This window comes from Alosa alosa, chromosome 4, assembly GCF_017589495.1.
Source record: "Alosa alosa isolate M-15738 ecotype Scorff River chromosome 4, AALO_Geno_1.1, whole genome shotgun sequence".
NCBI classification, from domain to species: domain Eukaryota; kingdom Metazoa; phylum Chordata; class Actinopteri; order Clupeiformes; family Clupeidae; genus Alosa; species Alosa alosa.
The window spans coordinates 4,223,023-4,246,116 of record NC_063192.1 but is presented as its reverse complement, the minus strand read 5'-3'; the positions used below and the strand labels follow the sequence as shown (position 1 = coordinate 4,246,116).

At 42.7% G+C, this 23,094-nt stretch overlaps 3 protein-coding genes across 5 annotated transcripts in view; 1 reads left to right on the top strand and 2 right to left on the bottom strand.

Moving 5' to 3' along the window:
- The window catches only part of ppih (peptidylprolyl isomerase H (cyclophilin H)), a 98,187-nt gene extending 95,303 nt beyond the window's left edge, over window positions 1–2,884 (bottom strand). The window contains exon 1 of the mRNA XM_048241820.1: window positions 2,427–2,884. Within this exon, the coding sequence (XP_048097777.1) occupies window positions 2,427–2,492 (66 nt within the window). The 5' untranslated portion in view covers window positions 2,493–2,884. The remainder of the gene's footprint in view (window positions 1–2,426) is intronic.
- Window positions 2,885–7,118: 4,234 nt separating this feature from the next.
- taf10 (TAF10 RNA polymerase II, TATA box binding protein (TBP)-associated factor) lies at window positions 7,119–11,615 on the bottom strand. The gene is made up of 5 exons (XM_048241383.1): window positions 11,267–11,615; window positions 10,695–10,852; window positions 9,339–9,403; window positions 7,728–7,842; window positions 7,119–7,404 (listed from the first exon to the last, which is right to left on the bottom strand). Exons 1-5 carry the CDS (start codon window positions 11,409–11,411, stop codon window positions 7,315–7,317), a joined length of 573 nt encoding a protein of 190 aa, XP_048097340.1. The 5' UTR covers window positions 11,412–11,615; the 3' UTR covers window positions 7,119–7,314.
- A 2,099-nt stretch (window positions 11,616–13,714) lies between these two features.
- On the top strand, window positions 13,715–22,727 carry adipor1b (adiponectin receptor 1b). Of its 3 annotated transcripts, none has more exons than XM_048240828.1 (8): window positions 13,715–13,851; window positions 15,903–16,172; window positions 16,365–16,481; window positions 16,716–16,887; window positions 20,265–20,451; window positions 20,712–20,899; window positions 21,517–21,710; window positions 22,195–22,727. In XM_048240828.1, exons 2-8 carry the CDS (start codon window positions 15,954–15,956, stop codon window positions 22,321–22,323), a joined length of 1,206 nt encoding a protein of 401 aa, XP_048096785.1. In that variant the 5' UTR covers window positions 13,715–13,851; window positions 15,903–15,953; the 3' UTR covers window positions 22,324–22,727. The 3 variants fall into 3 exon arrangements, with proteins under 3 accessions (XP_048096785.1, XP_048096784.1, XP_048096786.1); XM_048240827.1 differs by lacking the exon at window positions 13,715–13,851 and adding an exon at window positions 14,998–15,122; XM_048240829.1 differs by lacking the exon at window positions 13,715–13,851 and adding an exon at window positions 15,180–15,517.
- Window positions 22,728–23,094: the final 367 nt, after the last annotated feature.

Below are 23,094 nucleotides of genomic sequence, written 5' to 3'. Positions count from 1 at the left end.
AAATTTGCAATTTTCAACATTTGATATGCTGTCTGTGTCCTTTTTGCAAGAAAATATGAGTTTAAGAGATTTGCAGATTATTACATTCTGTTTTTATTCACATTTTACACAACGTCCCAACTTCTTCTGTTTTGGGGTTGTACAACAATGGACAAAAACAAGCAGACAAGATGGAAGAAGTGCGCCAAAATTGTTCAGTCATCGGGTATGTTGCTAGCAACAACTCAAACTTGATGACTCATTTGAGACAGCACCACACAAATGTGAATATCACTGCCACTACTGCAAGAGAAAAAAAAAAACAGCGCATTAAAAATGATGCTCACTTAGTCATTTAAACAGCCTTTCAATGTGAATTCAAAATGGGCCAAAGCAATAAGAAATGCCATTGAGGGTTTTAACGCAGCAGATGTATGACCATACTCCGGTGTTGAGAACACAGGTTTTCAACACATGCTGAAGAAGGTGCTAGGTAGAGTCAGTCATTCACTTTAAGACCAAACAAGAGATACATAATATACCAAAACACACTCATAATAGTCACCACATTGCACCAATAGATCTCCAGTTATGAAATGCTTTACAGAAAGTTTCCACACAGTGAAACATCTCATGGATTTCACCCTAGCAAACGTCACCTTGGTGGCATGGACAGTGAAACAGCTCTAGTAGCTGGCAAGTGGTGACAGGCGAGCTAATCAGACTATCGGCTAGTTCAAAGGTTTAACTACTTTAAACCTTTAACATTAAAAATTAAGAGGTACGTTTAACAACAAGCAGCTGCGTACTCATCAGCGCTAACGGAATAAGTAAATAACCTCAACTTCTGATCAGGATGTGAGAATGGTAACTGAGGTCCATAAACCACTAAAAACCCTCACAACACTTTTTACCTCCTTCTCTCTCAATCTATTTCTTAAATTCTTTCTAAATCTTTCTTCTGTATCCTTATAAATATCTGGCGACACCTCTGCACAGTAAATCTGAGCAGCTAACTAGCCTACTCTGCACAGGAAATCTGAGCAGCTAACTAGCCTACCATTTCACTACATGTTCACAACAGTATCACTATGTATGTGACCAAATCCATGTCCATGAATCCTATAACACTGATGAGTTCTGAAGCCACACCCTCAATTCAGTATCACAACCCTGCCTGTGAAAACCCCAGTGCTCAACTCTATGGAACCCAAGTCCAGATTTTCATCAAAGAAAATCTGGAGGACAGATACCAGTACTCTGCTTGTCATGACTTCCTCCACAAATGCAGAACTCTTGACCCACGGTTCAAGACCCTTCCTCATCTGGATGACGCCTGAAAACATCTATGATGGCCTTATTACAGAGATTGTAACAGGCACTGTATTCATTTTCTTGTGCATAAAATGTCTTAACTTCAAAATATTGGCTGCTACAGTGTCAGTAGTACAACAGTACAATGTCGTTTCATTTTGAGGACACCACAGGGACAACAGCAGCCAGATCATCCCCCAGGGAGAGTCATCTGATTCATCTCCTCCTAAAAAGTTTGGTGAGCTCTTCAAGACTCAGGTGGGAAACAAGCCTGTTTTGCAGCTGATGAAGGAAGAAGTTACCTCATACAAAGCAGTAGGCTGTGTTTCACTGCACTGTAACCCACTCTAATGGCGGAGGACCAATGAAACCACACCTCACATTGCCAAATTAGCAAACCGCTACCTTGCTATGTCTTGCTGTAACAGTCGCAAGTGAGAGAGTATTTTCTACAGCTGGGGACATTTAAATTGCCAGCAGATCTGCCCTTTCTGCGGACAATATGGAAGTTCCATGAAACTGAACAGGGCTACAAGTTGGAACTGTTCATGCTGAACTTTAAATAATATGGAAAATGTCCTAATAAGCCTGGAAACGTTCATTTCCTAACATAAAAGTTTATTTAACAAAGCTGGAACTGTTAGATGATATGGAAAAGTTAATTTCATACAATTAAAATTAATCTGACAGGGCCAACAAGCTGGAACTCAATGCTGCACATCAATCAATGTTGAAAAGTTCAACAGCCCAGCCTCCGAAAACTGGGAGCAAAGTAGGGGCAGCCTGTACCCCAAAACAAAAACGAAACCTTTGTGGATTTTCGCTGGGAATACTATCTGGTGCGAATAAATGTAAGCTTGGAACTGGAATGTGTTATATGGTTGGACAACAAAGTAGCATGATATTCCCGATAACACCATCTCACATGATGTGCGATCACTACTGACAAAGCTGCTTGGAATAACGGATGACGCTCACATGCTAACTGACTTTTATTTCCATTTTCTATCAACAAAGGTCTATCTAGATCTTTATCTTTATTTATGGAACAACATTAGCCAGCAATGCTAGTTCGATGTAATATGCTAGCTGAGATCTTAACGTTTTAGTTTGCCACAACATGAACTCCTTACCTGCCCGCCGATTGTGACGTCAAAAAACACAATTGGGTTGTTAGGATTTGATGGCTGAACGTTCATGATGAAATCTAAGACGTTCCAGTTATCTCTTAAATTTAAACAACACGGTTTATAATTGATGTTATTAAGCAGTACAGCGTGGACTTGCACGGCGATTCAAAAACGTTCCGCACGACAAATGTACAACAGCCGATAGAGTACAATTCTACGGTAACTGCCGTAGGACAATCTACACGAGAGTTTAACACACGTTTCTCCTTTGTCCACTTCCTAAAGTTTCCAAACATTATACATTGAATTAAACACCACCATTTTAGTAAACCTCAGTATTTAGGCGATACATTGCAAGTGTTTAGCTAAGTTTTATAACTACCGTTAAAAGTCGTAATACGTTTTGTAATTGCACAACAGCGGCGTGATCACAGACTGAATGGAAACGATATTTCAACTGACTGGCTGTCAAAAGGCTGACGAGCTACTGTCTATGCTGACAAGTCGCCATTTTGAATATCGATAAGCCGTAAACTCACTTCCGGTTAACAATGTCTTATGGAGAAACATAAACTAACGAGTTATCTACAAGTTTACAAGGAATTTGCGGCATCTGCCAAATATTAATCTGTCACAGGTGGCAGATATTGTACATCACACGAAAACTAAGCGATCCAAACTGGATCGGGGATATAAATTGTTCCATGAACAATTCCAATTCCATGAACAATTCCATGAACAATTTATATATAAATATGAAGGTAAAGTCAGTCAGCTAGCTAGATGGCTAATACCAGATAACTAGATGGATAATACTAGATAAGACACAACAGCTTGTAAATGCACTTCAATAAAGCAGTGCAACAAAATTATCCTGTAGCCTATACTTCTACTAAACCATCAGAATTGGATTGTAGATATAAATTGTTCCATGAACAGTTTATGTTTTGTGAAGGTAATGTTGATGTCAGCTAGCTAGGTGGCTAACGTCAGATCCAAACATCTTGTAAATGCACTTCAATAAAGCTGTGTAAATAAATGATCCAGTATTTTATTTTGAAATGATTACGTGCATGTTTTTGTATAGTCTCCAACGTAGTAGGCCTAGATGGTAGTGTCATTGTGAGATCACTGTGCTACCAATCTCTTAGAAAAAACGAGGAGCCGCACAAACAAGGTGTAGTGAACAGTGAATCTGTCAGGGGCAAAAGGAAAAAGTACGCCGAAATAGCTATTGTTTACAACAGTCTTTTTGAAGGGGGTGCGTTGGCCAAATACTATTAAAAAGATTCAACACAAATGGCTATGGTTTGTGAACAAAAACGTTGTCTAGAGTATGCATCAATAACGCTACCTACCCTGTTTTTCGTGCTAAACGTCACTGAAGCCTAGTTGATTGAAGGATGACATCTTACTTGCAACAGTGTCGATGTCTGAGACCTGGGCGATGTTTGAGCATCTTGCAATGTTAATAACAAATGCACCTTCCTGTGTAGACTACAGTAAGGAGCCTAACTTGTGAAAGTTAGGTGTGTTTTCCAAACAATGTTTTGGATATCATAGAAATGATGGTCATATGAAGGACAGATATACACACGAGGCATTTAATCAATGATATACCAGCTTGGCTTTTTATGTAAGATTGCCTTTTATGTAGGTACATTGTAAAAGGCAATCTTACATAAAAAGCCAAGCTGGTATATCATTGATTAAATGCCTCGTGTGTATGTGTGCTTTATATGACCATAATTTGTATGATATCCAAAACATTTCCCCATAGAAACACACATAAGTAGCAACTTGTTGCAACACTATGGAAGACAAAGCTCTTATTCTTTTCCCAAAAGTTTTAGTTGTTGTTCCATGAGTTAAGGTTCAGAAACTTTTGCTAATATGTTCCACTCACCGTGCTATTACTAACACTACTTCGGTTAGCAAGACTGCGGGGATATGCTGTTTTGTGTGTTGGTAGAGGACTCTGTAATCACATTGTTGCACATGCCACGCACTCAGGTAAACATAACCTAACCAGTTGGTCATTAAAAAAACAAAAACATTGGGACGCTGCAGAGTGAAATCCATATTATATATGCCCTATAAAAGGTTAGTGTCAAAGTAACAAGTAAACAAGAAACATATTTTATTGAAAAACTTGTGGACATCATAGAAATACACAACATGGAACAATACATGAACACCCAAAATGAACACAACGAACAAACTATAAACCAATTATATATATATATATATATATATATATATATATATATATATGTATGTACACCCGGTGCCACCTGGAGAGCAGGCTCACAGCAAGCCATGAGGTCCTTGCTGCCAGGAGAGATGAGACCCAGCAGGCCTACACTAACCTGACCCTAGCCAGATGAATTTCGCTCCGCCTAGCTCCACTCGATCCATTGAAGTGTTGCTTCAGAAGGCTGGGCCTAATCAAAAAATGCTTGCATATGATTGAATAAGTCACTTGTCCGTCATCTATTGACGTGCTACTTCAACCACTCACATCGGGAAGCCAACCTGTGACGCTTAATAACAGTTTCACAGTCGCTTCACGCTATGTCACATCTATGAAACTCCCGCCCTGGCCCTGATTGGCTGAACCATAGTCGGGTTGCAGAAATCACTCTCAATGGAAGAGGTCCCAGATGGATGTGAGTGAAGCTAGGCGGAGCTAAGCGGAACGAAATTCATCTGGCTAGGGTCAGGTTAGGCCTACACTGCAGTAGCGGTTTCTAGTAGCAATCTTGAGACATTAAGGTTTAGACAGTCAACCCATGTAAGAAATATTTACAAACAAAATAGGGCATGGGGGCAGCAGTGGCCTACTTAGACTTGTAACCGGAGGGTAGTTGAACCCCGGCCAGTAGGCACGGCTAAAGTCCCCTTGAGCAAGGCACTAACCCCTCACTGCTCCCCGAGCGCCGCTGTTGTTGCAGGCAGCTCACTGCGCTGGGATTATTGTGTGTTCACTGTGTGCGGAGTGTGTTTCATTAATTCACGGATTGGGATAAATGCAGAGACCAAATTTCCCTCACGGGATCAAAAGAGTATATACTTACTCATTTCTTCATATTGCAATTCACATTAACTTTCTACAGTTCCACTTTCAAGGTGGTGAGTTTCATGGATGTTCAGCAGTGTGGGGACTGAGGCCTTGAGTTCAACATTTCCTATGAATGATTATTTTTAAACCTGGAAAAAAAATTGAAAACAGAATTATTTTCATATCGGTTCGTTCTGTGCAAAAACATTATTTTTTCGGTCCCGTTCCAGTGTTCCATGGCCTCTCTACTCATGGTAACCAGTTAGAATGTTAGGCCTATAGAAGAATGGTTAATAACGTTCTTTTAAAAAGGACATTGTCTTTACAAATTGATTTATGGTCGAAAAAAAAAATTGATAGCCTAACTACAGGCACAGAAGCCCCTGTAATAGCCTAGCCTACGTATGTGTGGTGCTACCAACTGCATGACACTATATTTTCCTAGAGTCTCTGGTTGCCTATGTTATTTTAAGCATAGTAGCCTATACTCTTTTGATCACGTCTGCATTTATCCCAATCCGTGAATTAGTGAAACACACTCAGCACACAGTGAACAGAGTGAGGTGAAGCACACACTAATAACTGCTACAGCGGCGCTCAGCGAGTAGTGAGGGGTTAGGTGCATTCAGAGCCCGGCCACTCCATATTAAGTCTCATTGTACCGAATTTTGGTTGCAGTTCCACCAGATTTCCACTGGGGGCGATCGCCATGAGTGCAGAATGAATGGGAGTCAATGGAGCTAGACGGCTAAATTTGTCTCTTTCACCTGATTGTCGTTGACAAAATCTCAGATTTGATTGTAGTTTGTATAACTTCAACATGGGTTATAGGTCAAAAGTTGAATTAACGAGTACTTATGTCCTTTTGATTTCTTACAGTTTGGGTCATTGTTGCCCATAACACGCTAGCATTGTGCTAATAAGTGACATCATTGACACGTGTGAAAGGCTTTTTAGAACAATTAAGTGACTTTAAAAAATATAATACTCCACCAAGTGTATTTTCTTTGCCTCCCCTTTCGAATACAATATTCAAATTACTTGAAAAAAAAATATATCAGCTCCATAGACCTCCATGCATTCTGCACTCGTGGATGAGCGCCCTCATGTGGAACCACAGAAGGAACTGCAACCAGTTCAGAAACCGGAAGATTTCCGAGAGTGGCAGTTCTCCCCTTATTAGACATTCTCTGGTAGGGCACTTCCGCCGTTCCTACTGGTCGGGGTTCGAACCGGCAACCCTCCGGTTACAAGTCTGAAGCCCTAACCAGTAGGCCACGGCTGCCCACATTTCAGTAATTTAGGCTATATAGCCTACTTGGAAAAGGCAGTTACTGTAGATAGTGTTGGATAGGAAAATCATTTTAATGAACTCATAAAAGGCTTAGCCTGTTATACAGGAAAGACACTGAGTCATGAAATCAGAGTAATATTCAAAGAAAGGTAACTCGGAACGATAAATACCATTTTTAACTGGCTATCTAAAATTGAAAATAGCATTTTCAATCCGCAACAAGTGAAATTGGTTTTGTTACCATTTTCGGTTACGTTCATCCAGAAATGTTTTTTTCTGGTTTTCGTTGTTTGAACCGTTTCTAATCCTGCTTTAAACACACTCGGTACACATTAACAGCTTTGGTTTGGAAGATTTTATTGAGCTCAATAAAATATCACAAATGCATAAATGAACATAAGGACGACATGCTACAATGAATTATAAAAATGCTAACTGAACAGAAGCAAGACAGTTCTACACCCTGTGTGTGTGTGTGTGTGTGTGAGTGTGAGTGTGTGTGTGAGTGTGAGTGTGTGTTGAAGGTCTTGAGGTGACTATGAGAAGTAGTGGGGCTTCTTCACATTGATGCCGTACTCAGAGAGAGCAGGGGCCAAGTCCTCCATGGTCAGGGTGTACTTCTTATCCTAGAATCAGGGAGAATGACCACCACAAAGACATGAGGCAGAGAGTCATTACAGCGTTACTTACTCAGAGAATTGTGTGGCAGGAGCAGGCTTCACTCAGTCTCTTATTGTCTTTTTGAGAGTGCTGGGCCATACGTATAACTGATAAGAAAGAAGGGAAAAGGCCGGACTTCGCATACAGAAGTGTTTATATTGCACCTTTTTTCTTCTTTCTTAGCGTAGCTAAACTCACCATGATTGTGCCTCTAATTGCATACTACTGTACACCATTCATCATCCTTTATCTAAAGCACCACAGCATTTGACTCTGCCATCACACCGACCTTAGTCTTATTCCTGGAGCTTCCGGAAGCGGTTCCTTTCATTTTGCAGTGCTGGAGGGCATCGTTAGCAATGTCGGAAATAAACTTCTGGGCAGCTAATGAGATGAGCCGGATTCTAGAGAAAACAAAATCAAACAAATATTGAAATGTTCATGTATATATTAGGGGTGTAACGGTTCATGCACTCGTATTGAACCGAAACGGTACGGGCGTCACGGTTCGGTGCATGAATTTACACGGAGAATACACGTTATAAAAATACATAAAACTCGTGTGCGGATTAATTAATGTCATGCGCAATTACTGTTAAGTAGCGAGAGTTACGGTAGTTCTTTAGCGACACCTAACTCTAATCTGTAGCCTCGCCTTTAGCTCTGAAGCTCTGATTGTTTCTTCTATGTTTTTTTTTCGTCAGGTCGCCGGTCAAGTCAGTCAGTCAGAGATAGCAGCACTAAGAAGTGGTGGCGACCCACAAGAGTTAGAGGATCCGCTGGTCTCTTTAAGATCTAAAGTTTAGAACTTCAGTTACAGTAACGTTAGTACAGGCGAAAGAGTGGTGGATAAGATGAAACTGTGTCGGCTTTGTTCAGCAGTTGTTGGGTATGTGAGTGGAAAAAATGCTACACATATTTTAAGCCATCACCCAGATGATGTAGGCTACCAATCACTGAAACGAGGTGTAAAAAACTTCCCCTGCGCTTCAGCAGCCTTTGGATACATATACAAATAGGGCCAAAACCTATGGCTTAAATTAAACGATTTCGTAATGACAGAAAGCTATGTAAATCGCGTGGTAATTACCTGTTGGGGTAACTTGTAACTTCTCACTTGAGGAGCTGGTAGGTGCATAGACAGTAAAGTGACAACGCTAACCAGGCTAATAAACAAACCATGCTACGGTGAGTTAACGTCAAAGGGCAAAGTCACGTGACTTCTAGTTGTAGTCTGTTTATGAAATGAAAGGAGCAATTTCGTTTTTTAAAAAAAGGCAAAATAGTGTGATATTTTCACAGTTAGTAGGCTAGATTATTACTTTACACACAATGAAAAATATTGAGGCAAATTGTAGACCCTTCCATATACAACTTAACACAGATGTTGAGGTCTTGCTTAAGTGGATTTTTAAAAATAATTTTTCTATGTAATTTCAGAAATAAGAGATGCTGTAGGCCTATTTTCAGTTTTATAGCTGATTGTTTTATTTTGTTTACAAGTTACAGATGGAGTCTGGGTACTTATTGTACTGTTTAGCCTACATCTTACACACTTCAGGCTGTTGCAGATAGCTCAGGGAAGAGACTGTATGACACTAGGTGGTACAGCCTGAGAAATGTACAAAAAAAAATGCTTTCTGCATTTTTGTTTTGCTTTTCCCTCCATTGTACCGAACTCGTACCGAACCGGGATGTCCGAACCGAGGTATGAACCGAACCGTGACTTCTGTGTACCGTTACACCCCTAGTATATATACACACATGACCAATACATACAAAATGCTTATGTACATATATATACACATGACCAATATATACGAAATGTTTATGTACATATATGCATGACCAATATATACAAGGCGGCATATTATAGCAACATATACACAGCGACACTTACATTCTAGGATCAGATGCCTCAAAACCAGCTCGGTTAAGGTAGTAACCCGTCACTGCATCTGGGATCTGTGGATCAGAGAGAGAGACAGGCAGTGAATCAGTAAGAGAGAGACCGGCTGTGGATCAGAGTGAGAGAGAGAGGGACAAGCTGTGGATCAAACTGAGAAAGAGAGAGACACAGACAGAGAGACAGGTTATTGGTCAGAGAGAGAGAGAGATGCTGCCGGTCAGAGAGAGAGACAGGCTGTGGATCAGAGAGAGAGAGAGAGAGACAGGTTGCCGGTCAGAGAGAGAGACAGGCTGTGGATCACTATAAGCGCTTTCAGACATACGTGTAAGACCGGAGATTCTGCTGATGTTAAACGATGGGGCCGTATATCTGAACGACATAACCGGTCATATGGAAGTCCGAATTTAGCCGGTTGTTCTACTACTCCCCCCCCTAGTATTTCCTCCGGACATTATGTAAATGTGCTGTGTCTGAACGAAGCGTAGAACATGCGGTTAAAATTCACACCTAGTGACAGGGCGTGTCGGTGACGTTTCTTTCATGCGTCCATGTGGTTAAATCTGACTTAAATGCCAGTGTTATTATGGAGTGGCATATTGCTGTCCAGAAAATCTCCGACCTGGAAAGATGCACACATCACAGAGCTACTGTCCATGAGGGCAGACAGCATTGTGATAGAACATATGAAGGGAACGGCAAGAGACACGTTGATGTAGCCTACAACTGCATCGCAAGGCCAAACAAATTCAAAAGACCAAATCATCATAAGCAGAAGGCGCTGAAAAGGCAGTAGCCTACAGCGACGTCGTTGATGACAATAACACGAGTATTTAATAAATTGTTAGCCAACACGGTCGGTTTTCTGATGTTATATCTGAAAGCCCTTTATGATAACTCAGTGGGTAACTCAGTGCTGTTGCTGTGATGCACTGAGTTACCCACACCTGATTTTTGGCCAGAACACAATCAACACAAACACATGAAGAGGCCTGCGTTGACTAGAGCAGCCATTCTCAAACTTCTTTCACCTGAGGCCCGGTTTTGACAGACTTTGGAATCATAGGGCCCATCAACAGGACCCTCCCTCCCCATCTATGTTTGATGACACCAAATTAGCCAAATTATTTCATATTCCCTTTTTTCTTTTTCTGTCGGTCCGCAGTTCAGCAAATTATCAGACGGAGCACCGGGCATAATTTCACTCTGAGGCTCCGCAGACCAGTAGTCTCCTCGTCGCAGACCAGTGCCGGTCTGCGACCCATAGTTTGAGAAATGCTGGATTAGAGTACAGGCTTGCTGCCGCTGCACTGAGCACTGAGCCCAGGAGTCCTCGAGCTCAGAGCTTACCGTGGGAGTGTAGTCCTCCAGCTGCATCAGGAAGTCAGCCAGTGGCGTGGTTGAAATGGCCGGCTTCACGTCTCCATTGGCGATTCCGGACGGCATATACACGCCATTAGACACTGATGCATCAGAGGATGGGGTCGCCATGGCAGCGGAGGTTGGAACTGAAGACACGCAGGCGCAGGTAAATTGACATAACGTTGGGCAACCTTTCTGATGTAGCAATGACATATCATTTAACTTCATGGTCATGCATTCTTGCTGACAATCTCACGGATGACCCTGCATTTTGCCAATCCTGAACCTTTTACAGAACACCTTTCACCAGCTACACAATTTCTGAATATAGCCTTAATACATATTATTACAGGAATTGTTAAATTGCAAAGATAACTACATTAGTATCGTGACTATGCATCAAATGCATTACTTATGTTGAAATGTACAAATAAACCATCCTTCTGGAACCCAGAGTTTGGGGAATAACAGTGATCGCCAAACTCGGTGGAAGTAAATTAGTTCACTGTGTTTGCTACCTGATGGGACAACACTTTACAAACTGTGGGTCGACAACTTACCGTTACTAGCTCCGATGGAAGGTATACTGCTCACGTTTGATGCTGCATTGTTTGTGAGTGTGATACAGTTGCTGCTGTTGCTCGATGTAGACGAATTCGATGCTGTTCCTCCAGTGGTCACTGGCTGCGAAGTGTCAACGTTCATGTTAACAAACTCACAAAATCAACTACAACGAGCTGATAGCGAACGCAGATTAAGAAAATAACACGGCGATTGCACTTGTAAAGACTTTTCAGTGATGACACATGGACAATGTATTGTCTATGACACAAAAATACCGAGAGAAACGGTGGAGTTTATGGACTTCGCGGTGCAAACTGTTTTGCTCACTAATGGAAATCTCTTCAACTTCCGTGTGCAACACATTTATTATCCGACTGAAAGCCTTGCCCATGTATAGTTCCTAGGAGTGACTTTCCTTTCCAGGTCGGACAGACAGACTCTTGAAAGTCTGTCTTGAAAGATACAGGAGGTGGAGGTTGCTTCATTTCAATATGAGAATATTGTCGCACCTCCAGCCTTGCATGTTCTTGAGGAATGAGAGAGTGTTGTTGTCCAAGGCAGGGTGAGGAAGGACACCATGTGAGCACACTCACAGCAAAGTGCTGGGTCATTCTACCCAAAAGGTGGAATCTGGGTGATGAAAATCTGCTCAAATGTATTTCTTTCAACATACCCAGAACTTGTTTAATAGCGTTAATTAACCTGTAAAATTGATGAATCCACAAAAAGTACACCTTAATTTATTTATATAGTTATTTGTAATATTTTCTCTCTATATATATATATATATATAATTTCGCTAGCCATCAGAAAAGGAACACTAATGACAGTAAGACCAATGACAATTTAGTTAAGACCAATGACAATTTTAAAAGTTAAGACCAATGACAATTTAAGTTAAGACCAATGACAATTTAAGTTAAGACCAATGACAATTTAAGTTAAGACCAATGACAATTTAAGTTAAGACCAATGACAATTTAAGTTAAGACCAATGACAATTTAAGTTAAGACCAATGACAATTTAAGTTAAGACCAATGACAATTTAAGTTAAGACCAATGACAATTTAAGTTAAGACCAATGACAATTTAAGTTAAGACCAATGACAATTTAAGTTAAGACCAATGACAATTTAAGTTAAGACCAATGACAATTTAAGTTAAGACCAATGACAATTTAAGTTAAGACCAATGACAATTTAAGTTAAGACCAATGACAATTTAAGTTAAGACCAATGACAATTTAAGTTAAGACCAATGACAATTTAAGTTAAGACCAATGACAATTTAAGTTAAGACCAATGACAATTTAAGTTAAGACCAATGACAATTTAAGTTAAGACCAATGACAATTTAAGTTAAGACCAATGACAATTTAAGTTAAGACCAATGACAATTTAAGTTAAGACCAATGACAATTTAAGTTAAGACCAATGACAATTTAAGTTAAGACCAATGACAATTTAAGTTAAGACCAATGACAATTTAAGTTAAGACCAATGACAATTTAAGTTAAGACCAATGACAATTTAAGTTAAGACCAATGACAATTTAAGTTAAGACCAATGACAATTTAAGTTAAGACCAATGACAATTTAAGTTAAGACCAATGACAATTTAAGTTAAGACCAATGACAATTTAAGTTAAGACCAATGACAATTTAAGTTAAGACCAATGACAATTTAAGTTAAGACCAATGACAATTTAAGTTAAGACCAATGACAATTTAAGTTAAGACCAATGACAATTTAAGTTAAGACCAATGACAATTTAAGTTAAGACCAATGACAATTTAAGTTAAGACCAATGACAATTTAAGTTAAGACCAATGACAATTTAAGTTAAGACCAATGACAATTTAAGTTAAGACCAATGACAATTTAAGTTAAGACCAATGACAATTTAAGTTAAGACCAATGACAATTTAAGTTAAGACCAATGACAATTTAAGTTAAGACCAATGACAATTTAAGTTAAGACCAATGACAATTTAAGTTAAGACCAATGACAATTTAAGTTAAGACCAATGACAATTTAAGTTAAGACCAATGACAATTTAAGTTAAGACCAATGACAATTTAAGTTAAGACCAATGACAATTTAAGTTAAGACCAATGACAATTTAAGTTAAGACCAATGACAATTTAAGTTAAGACCAATGACAATTTAAGTTAAGACCAATGACAATTTAAGTTAAGACCAATGACAATTTAAGTTAAGACCAATGACAATTTAAGTTAAGACCAATGACAATTTAAGTTAAGACCAATGACAATTTAAGTTAAGACCAATGACAATTTAAGTTAAGACCAATGACAATTTAAGTTAAGACCAATGACAATTTAAGTTAAGACCAATGACAATTTAAGTAATTGAGAGACCACTGTAAATTTGAGTATGACCATAAACTCATTCGAATGTCACTCAGCAACCAAAGGCTGCATCAGAAAACATCAGAAAAATGTGCAGTGGTCTCTTATTATGACCTCCATACAGTATAGGTTTAGTCAGGCTTTTTTAATAGTGAATTTCCGTCAACGATTCCCGGGACACTGAGAGACCGGGCTGCACGAAACTTGGTGGGTATGTAACCCCACAAGGGTGACACAGAACCATTGTTTTTCGTCAATCGCCCACCCGCTGCAACAGGCTCCCCTAAAGGAGGGTAGACCAGAGAACACAGTTTTCTGTGAATATCTTGAGAACCGTAGGGCCTAGGATGACCAACTTGTTTTGTATGTTGGTCTCAAGGGGCCATGTCAACCCATCCCATATCCACTCATTTGAAGTATAGCGCCACCTAGTTAAAAATGAAAAAGCAAAAACGAGGTGTTGTAATCGCAGGTATCTTTGCCTGACAGGTTGACAAATGCACGGAATTTGAAGGATCATTATGACACCCTCTGAATGCATGCCAAGTTTCGTGGAATTCCGTTCATGGGGGACCCTACAATAAATTAATATATGTGTACATTTAGTGACTGTACACTACACACACATACACACATACACACACGCACACACACACACATACACACATACACACACACACACACACACACATAAACACACACACACACACCATTACCCCCCACACACACTCACAAGCGAACACACACACACACACATGCAGGCAAGCAGACACACACACACACACACACAAATTGATAAGCGTGATTTATTTTTTGCGGAGAGAATGTGAAGCACTGAGCGGCGGTCGTATTTTGTACCGCTTTGCAGTACATCTTCCTGTAGCATAGGATCATTTGTGCCTCTTTCACGTTGCGATTTCGGAGGGGGGTTGGGGGTGCAGTTTCCTACCCGAAACTAGAAACTTGCTAGGTCGGTATACAGAGGGCCGCTCAGATAATGGCAGAAGTGCCGTTCGTCATAAATATATGTGCCATCAAAATGATTTTGGAAATCTTATGTTAAGGTCAAAAAACTTTAAGGTAATTCAACTGTTGGCCTTTTATTTGTAGGCCTACTTTTGGCGTTGCTGTTTGTATGTTTGGGGATTGCTAGGATTGCTTGAGTGTTATTTGGGAAGATTTTGTTTTTGTTTTTTTACTCACGTGAAAAGGGTGGCATTCAGATACTATGTATTTTGGTGTACAGAATATGCTATAGATATTAGTGTTGCAAAGGTGTCTTGCATAGGCCTATAATTCTTTGCTATGAAAAGATGACGTTTTCGGTTCCGTAGCGTGAGTCCCTTCCTGCTGATTGTTTACCAGCTGCTTCACGGGTACGAGGGAGGACCGGGAGGAGGGCTCATTTTAGGCTACTGTCATTTCCCCGGTGAATCGCAGGCGGAAGCGCTAGGCTACTCGCCAAGGTGTAACGCAAGGTAAGAAAACGGTAATATCCCGTAGGTCTATATATCATAATCCCAGAGAGACCGTATGGAAGACGCGCGTTATGTGCCAAACACATCTGGAATGGCCAATGTATCGAACAGCTGAAATCTCGGTTAGCTTCCAGTATTAGCAAAAGGCAGTATGCTAGCTCGGATAATAAACGGAAGGTTGCGTGCTTGTTCCGAGTAGCCTACTGTGCCTCTCTGTGAAATTATAATATTTAAGTAACGACTTGTTTTACAGCCAGTACCCACTTTAGATAGTGACCTGGTATTTGGAAATTAATATGTGACAAATGCTGTAAGTCTCTCCGTGGGTCGTACGCTTGTCTATCCGGTCTAGCAAGTTTTGCCACGTAAATCGTGGTATGGTGAGCTGACCAAAGGTAATTTTTAATTTTACCTGTCCGTTCTCTCTAGTCTGTGACATCTGAGTTTATTATTATTTTCTCACTTAATTTACGGTGGTATACTGGAATACGCTTGGAGTTAGCCCTCAGCTCACAGGGTAGGTTACATTGACGTGGTAGTTTTGACAAAGGTTATATTTAGTTGTAATTCAATTTCTAAATAAGTACAGACAGGTTTCTCTTGATATTCGCACTGTTAGTGTCAAAAGTATATTTTACAGGATTGGCATTGTGTTTTGTTGAACTGTCAAAAACTCTTTATTGTTTATGTTTGGAATTTTGGTATTGTAGACATTTTATCGTGTGTGTGTGTGTGTGTGTGTGTGTGTGTGTGTGTGTGTGTGTGTGTGTGTGTGTGCAGCTTTGTTCCTAAGTGTGTGTAAGCAGGCTAGGCGGTGGGGCCGATCTCCCCATGACGGCCCGCGGCCATGCCTCGCGTAATGCAGCCCACCGAACGTTCCTGGAGGAAGAACCGGAACTGCAGGGCCCGGTTCTAAATGAGAACCCGCTTGGCCACAGGCCGCGACCCAGAGATCCTCCGGAGCCAGAGCTGATGGACCCAGAGCCGGACCCAGAGGTGACCGAGCTGGGACCCCTTCTGGGGGCGGCATCCCCCGTTTCCAGCCCCCGCGTGAGTCCCCACAGAGAGGACATCCTCCATTCTCACACAAAGAGAGAGAGAGAGAGAGACAGACAGACAGACAGACAGACAGACAGACAGACAGACAGACAGACAGACAGACAGAGATGTGTTGATGTCAAATAGTCCTCTTGTTGGTTATGTAGTTGATTGTAAAAACTGTGTGTGTGTGTACGTGTGTAGGGTGCATCAGCATTCCCTGAGGATGAGGAAGAGGACGATGAGGAAGGGACGCACGTGATAACACTCCCACTGCAGGCACATCATGCCATGGAGAAGATGGAGGAGTTTGTGCACAAGGTCAGTGACCCGTCTGAGATGTTTACCAACGCAGCTCACCTGGTTGTATCACCATGTAATACACGTGTACTAAATCTACATACCTGTGTAGCCAACCTGTACTACTGAATCTACACACTGGCACTAACTCTACTGACTGTACGTGTATCTCACCTGTGTGTATGTGTCTTGTGTGGTTGTTTGTGTGTGTGTGTGTGTATGGTTGTGTGTGTGTGTGTGTGTGTGTGGGTGCAGATGTGGGAGGGCCGCTGGCGTGTGATCCCGTACCAGCTGCTGCCAGAGTGGCTGAAGGATAACGAGTACCTCCAGCACGGGCACCGCCCCCCCATGCCCTCCTTCAAGGCCTGCTTCGGGAGCATCTTCAGGATCCACACCGAGACTGGCAACATCTGGACACACATGCTGGGTATGACACACACTCACTCACACATACCCGCTCAATCACTCACTCACACATACACACTCACTCACTCACTCACTCACTCACTCATACACACACTCACTCACTCACTCACTCACTCACTCACTCACTCACACATACACGCTCAGTCACTCACTCACTCACTCACTCCTCACTCACTCACTCACACATACACTCACTCACTCACTCACTCACTCACAGACTCACTCACACATACTCACTCACTCACTTACACATACACACACACTCACTCACTCACTCACTCACTCCCATACACGCTCACACACTCACACACACAACACACACATACACTATTGTCAACATTAATAGATCTTGGGCTCTAATTTATATGATGGAAATGAGTGTACTGTCTCTCAAACTAATGTATTAACCATAAAAACTAATGTATTAATTTAATACCATGAGAAAGATTCTAACCACAAACACTGGTGGTCAACACAATGCTCCCACATGCCATAGGCAACAATGACCAATCAGTAACCTGCAATACTCTCACGTCACCTTTTGGTATCACCTCAGCTTGAGCCTTGACAGGGGTGATGCCAAATACAGTACCAGGTGGTACCAGTTTTTCCTAACGGGAAACCAAAGAAACCAATTGGAGTTCAGCAGGTACCATTCAGTGGAAAACCGGCATCAATTCGTAAGACACTTTGGTCATTGACTAACTGCACTTTGTCGATTATTTAAATGAGTGAAAGTGAATTCGAGAGCCAGTTGTACTGGTTCTGCTATATGTCAGCATTCCTTTCACAATAGCTGTGATGTCAACTGTAGCCACGATTATAAGTCAAACCAGCAATAGTTCAAGCGAGACACTTTGCTCACTGACTAGCTGTGCTCTGTCTGTGATTGACATGAAGGCCCAGTGAGTGAGAGTGAAATAGGGAGCCAGTTGTACAGGTTCTGCTACACATGAGCAGTCATTTCATTACATCGCTACCTCTGTGAGGTCAACTGCAATCATGATCGCTTACAGAATCATTAGTTCATGTGTGTATCAGGAACGGAAACTACCTCAGACTTTCACATGTGTGCAGCCAACTGAAGCGAAAGTCATGTGACATGTCCACATAGTGAACTAGAAAGTGTCTCAAAGGTTATTGCTCCATTTCCTGGTTGGTGCTCCTTTCCCATTTCCTGATTCCAAAAGCTCCTCCCTCAGATCTTGTACCCAGTACGAAGATATCACACAAGCAAAAATACAGTACACACACACACACACCAACAGTTTGTTGGAGAGGGAGTTAAGTCATTTAGAGACGATTGACGTCACAGGAAGTGCATCATAACAAAGGGACGCCAGACCCTCTTGTAACAGCTGTACTCGGGGATACTGCAGACTCGTAAAATTAGTTAGTACATAAGGCAGAAAAACCTCATGTTTCCTCATGCTGCTTCCTTATGTTGCAATGTGCAAAACAGTCAAAAGGATGCCTTTTTGTATGTGATTTCTGCAACAGTGATACTGAAAATGTGTTGATAGCCTATACTTGTTGATTTTTTTGCTGTAGTGTAAAGCATGTCACACAGTAGCCTAGCCTACATAAAACACTTAGTTGGTGTGATATAAACGTCATAGTAATTTATTTCGTCAGTCATCATGTTAATGTTAATGAATAGGAAGGACATTTAAACCATAGCCATAAACCAAAATTTCGCGCAATATCTGCCGTGAGTCCCTATGCATGAGTCACAAGCTCCTCCCAGCTGACTCTGGCAGATCACGTGGACAGTCAGTCGCAAACGATTATATAATAAATAAATGTTAATTACGAATAATAATAAAAAGCTTCTACCTAATGTGACTATTTTTTCCATGAACTGTAAAAGAAAACACGTTTTTTCTCGCTGTATTCTCCATAAAGTAAAGTAAATGATGTACTTATTTCCGGAATTGACGTCACTTCCTGGACTCATCTGAGGCTGGTCTGAGGTCTCTGAATGACTTGACCCCTACTGGTTTGTTGGTTAGTTTGTAATGCCAAATGGCAGTTGTCTACACATATCCCGCCCCTTCTGCGCAAAAAAGTTGTCATGTGAATACATTGTGCCAATCATGTGGTGTGTTGTGAATACATCGTGCCAATCATGTGTTGTGATCTCACCACTGGAGCAAGGTTGGTGTCGTAAAGCCTTGCGCACATGCATTTCTGCCCAAATAGATGCCCGATAAGTGCCCAAAAAGCGTTGCAAAATGGCCGCCGAGTGGAGGGACTTGCCTAAAAGGACTTTGATATAGCTGTGGTCTTGTGCGGTCTATACCTGTGGTCTTGTGCGGTCTATACCTGTGGTCTTGTGCGGTCTATACCTGTGGTCTTCTGCGATCTATACCTGTGGTCTTGTGCGGTCTATACCTGTGGTCTTCTGCGGTCTATAGCTGTCATGGTGTTTTTTCCACCTTGGTTTGTTTAGATGTGCTTGGTTGTCCTGGGTGGTGTGTGAGCGATCACTGAAAGAGAGATGGTTGTATGAAAGCAGTAGTATAGAACAGTGGCCACTGCCCAGGGCCTGTGACCTCCGCCCTGTACACAAAGCCCAGGGTTAAGAGAGGCCGCTCCGGGCGTAGCGCTCAACTGGTCCTTAATTATGACCCCACACAGGGTCAGGAGAGGCCGCAGCATGCTGCCAACTGGTCTCCTCCCCTCAGTCTGACCTGACCAGTCACCCACAGTAGTAGGACTGCTGACCAGTCACCCACAGTAGTAGGACTGCTCCCATTCTGAGGCCGATCCCTGATTGGGTGGGGTAGTGATTAAACAGATCCCTGATTGGGTGGGGGAGTGATTGAACAGATCCCTGATTAGGTGGGGGAGTGATTGAACAGCGCGTTCCTGTGTCTATATCCACGTATGAGGTGCACTTGAGCCTCCTGACCACTCCCTGGGCACCTTTGGGAGATGTAGGACCGCATAACCACATCCATGATGCATTATGTGAGATGTAGGACAGCACATCCATGATGCATCATGGGAGATGTAGGACAGCACAACCACATCCATGATGCATCAGAACAGGGGAACAGGAAATGAGGCGGCAGTGGCATAACCCGAAATGGCTCCTCCTTGTGTGGCTCTGCACACTTTAGAGGGGGGGGGGGGGAGAGAGAGGGAGAGCACAAGGGCTTTGGAGATACTACACTATTTAAGCACAAAGATAAGACATGGTCAGTTATAAATATGTGATATGTTACTACATACTGTATGTATGAACCTGGTGAGTGACTGCCCACCTGCAGGCCTGATGTGTTTGATAATCCATAATGTGTGTGTGTGTGTGCGTGTGTGTGTGTGTGTGCGTGTGTGTGTGTGTGTGTGTGTGTTGTTGTTTTCCTCCCGCAGGTCTGATCCTGTTCATATGTCTGGGGACGCTGACGATGCTGCGGCCGAACGTGTACTTCATGGCGCCGCTGCAGGAGAAGGTGGTGTTCGGAATGTTCTTCCTGGGCGCCGTGCTCTGCCTCGGCTTCTCCTGGATCTTCCACACCGTCTACTGCCACTCCGAGAAAGTCTCACGCACCTTCTCCAAGTGAGGGAGCTCTCTCTCTGTGTGTGTGTGTGTGTGTGTGTGTGTGAGAGTGTGTGTGTGTTCAAGGGTGGGGGCTTTGTCCTTGATCCTGTAGATGACTGTTCGTGTTTAGCTTCAGCTCAGTGGCTGTTAATGGCTCGCTGATTGTGTACAAGTAGAATGATCCCTCACACTCTCCTTCTGTGTTATTTGGACTCCTTCTCACTGCTCTTCTCTGTGTGTGTGTGTGTGTGTTTCTGTGTGTGTGTGTGTGTGTGCAGGTTGGACTACTCTGGCATTGCGCTGCTGATCATGGGTTCGTTTGTGCCGTGGCTCTACTACTCGTTCTACTGCTCGCCCCAGCCGCGGCTCATCTACCTCTCTGTGGTGTGTGTGCTCGGGATCGCCGCCATCATCGTGGCCCAATGGGACCGCTTCGCCACGCCGCAGCACCGACACACCAGAGCCGGTACACACACGAACACACACACACACACGCCACAGCACCCACACGCCAGAGCTGGTACACACGAAACACACACACACACGCCACAGCACCCACAAGCCAGAGCTGGTACACACACACACACACACACACACAAACACACACACAGACACACATACAGGCACACACACACACACATGCACAAACACACACCACAGCACTGACCCACCAAAGCCGCTCCCCATTTCTTGTCTGTTTTCTCTCTTTCTGTTGTTCCTTCATGGTCTGTTCATCCCCTTTCTGTCTCCCTCCATCCTTCCCCACTGTGTCTCTGTGTCTCTCTCTCCCCTGGGTCATCTGCTGACTGTCCTGCTGTTTTGCCTCCAGTGGCATAAGTGCTTTTCTGTGTTCTGTCTTCCTGTGTCTGTCCGACTCATCTCCCTCGAGCTTAGTCACTGTTTCATATCAATACACTCCATGTGTTTGTCTCGCAGCAGTTCACACAGCACTGAGAGTTTTTATCAGTACAAATTGGGTCATGTTATTGATTTGATCCGGTGTGTGAGTGTGAGTGAGTGTGTGTGTGTGTGTGTGTGTGTGTGTTGTGGAATGAGCTTGTGCCGTGTGTTTTTTTTCTTCAGGTGTGTTCATGGGTCTGGGCTTGAGTGGCATAGTACCCACGATGCACTTCACCATTGCGGAGGGCTTTGTGAAGGCGATCACAGAGGGCCAGATGGGCTGGTTCTACCTGATGGGCGCCATGTACATCACGGGAGCTGGCCTGTACGCCGCCCGCGTCCCCGAGCGCTACTTCCCCGGCAAGTGCGACATCTGGGTGAGTGATTGCTCCACACACCAGCCAGCTGGGCCACAGTGAGAGAGGAGAGGAGACATCTGTCATGTTTCCTTTTAGAAAAGTGGGAAACTGAGTTTGATTTAGAATGGCAGGCTGCCTTTCTCAAAGGTGTCTTTTCAGATGAGTTGGAGGCAGCATTACATTACTTGGAGGCATCTGTACTTGTACTCTGCACAATGACAATAAAGTTGAATCTAATCTAATCTAATGGTGGGCATACCTCTGTCTTCTCTACTCTATCCCTCTCCCTTCATCTGGCACTCTATATCCCTCTTTCCATCCCTCCTCCACCTCTCTTCCTCTTCTCCTCCTCCTTCTCCACCTCCTTTCCTCCTCCTCCTCTCCTCCACCTCTCTTCCTGTCCTCCTCTACCTCTCCTTCTCCTCCTCTCCTTCTCCTCCTCCTGTTCTCTTCCTCCTCTCCTTCTCTTCCTCCTCTTCTCTCCTCCTCCTCCTCTCTGTAGTTCCAGTCCCACCAGATCTTCCACGTGCTGGTGGTGGCGGCCGCCTTCATCCACTTCTATGGCGTCTCCAACCTGCAGGAGTTCCGCTATGGCCTGAGCGGGGGCTGCACGGACGACTCCCTGCTCTGACCAGTCACAGCAGCACTTCCTGCTTCCTGCTCCCACCACACCTCACTTCCTGTCATGTTACCATGGAGATGGTGCCACCCTGATGGTGCCAGTACCCTACACATTCTCTGACAAAAACCATAAAAGAAATTAGTGCATGTGTGCGTGTGCGTGTGTGTGTGTGTGTGTGTGTGTGTGTGTGTACATGTGTGTGTACATGTGTGTGCATGTATGCGTGTGTGTGTTTGTGTGTGTTAACTGTCAACCCTCTGAGGAACCTCAGAAAGCTTCACTTCTGTTTGATAAGAGTGTGTATTATGTCTTTGACAGAACAATTACAAGAAACACTGAATCATTCAAACTCTGTAATTGAAATACTTGAAGTGCTCAGTATATTCATATAAACAGATGACATGTTCTCCCTGTTGAGTGTGCTGTGTTTTTATTGCACATGGTGAAGCATGCTGTGTGATGGTACATTTGGGGGAGCTTTCTTTTCCAACTCCACATGGACACAAGGATCACTTCAGGCCTGTTTAAGAGAAACAGTGACTCTGTTTACATGGTCATTAATATTTCGACTATTGACGAGTTGTTAATGGAATATTCCATTCATATTCCTGTTTACGTGTAACACCGTATAGTCTGATTATTACTAGCAAAGACAATTGATTCTGTAAAGGTGTCTGCACTGGAAATTCTGATAGGACATGATAATGCAATTAAGATGTATACAACACACCTCAATGTGACTAAGATCGGAAAACTCCTAGTCTTAAATTGATTACTTGT

Bases quoted from the DNA above. Each gene is read 5' to 3' on its own strand.
- taf10 (XM_048241383.1), bottom strand. From the start codon at position 11,411: ATGAACGTTGACACTTCGCAGCCAGTGACCACTGGAGGAACAGCATCG. The intron at 10,853-11,266 runs GTAAGTTGTCGA...GCGTGTCTTCAG, and splicing joins TTCCATCGGAGCTAGTAACG to TTCCAACCTCCGCTGCCATG. The intron at 9,404-10,694 runs GTAAGCTCTGAG...TCTGATCCACAG, and splicing joins TGGAGGACTACACTCCCACG to ATCCCAGATGCAGTGACGGG.
- adipor1b (XM_048240828.1), top strand. From the start codon at position 15,954: ATGACGGCCCGCGGCCATGCCTCGCGTAATGCAGCCCACCGAACGTTC. The intron at 16,173-16,364 runs GTGAGTCCCCAC...GTACGTGTGTAG, and splicing joins CCCCCGTTTCCAGCCCCCGC to GGTGCATCAGCATTCCCTGA. The intron at 20,900-21,516 runs GTACACACACGA...TTTTTTCTTCAG, and splicing joins GCACCGACACACCAGAGCCG to GTGTGTTCATGGGTCTGGGC.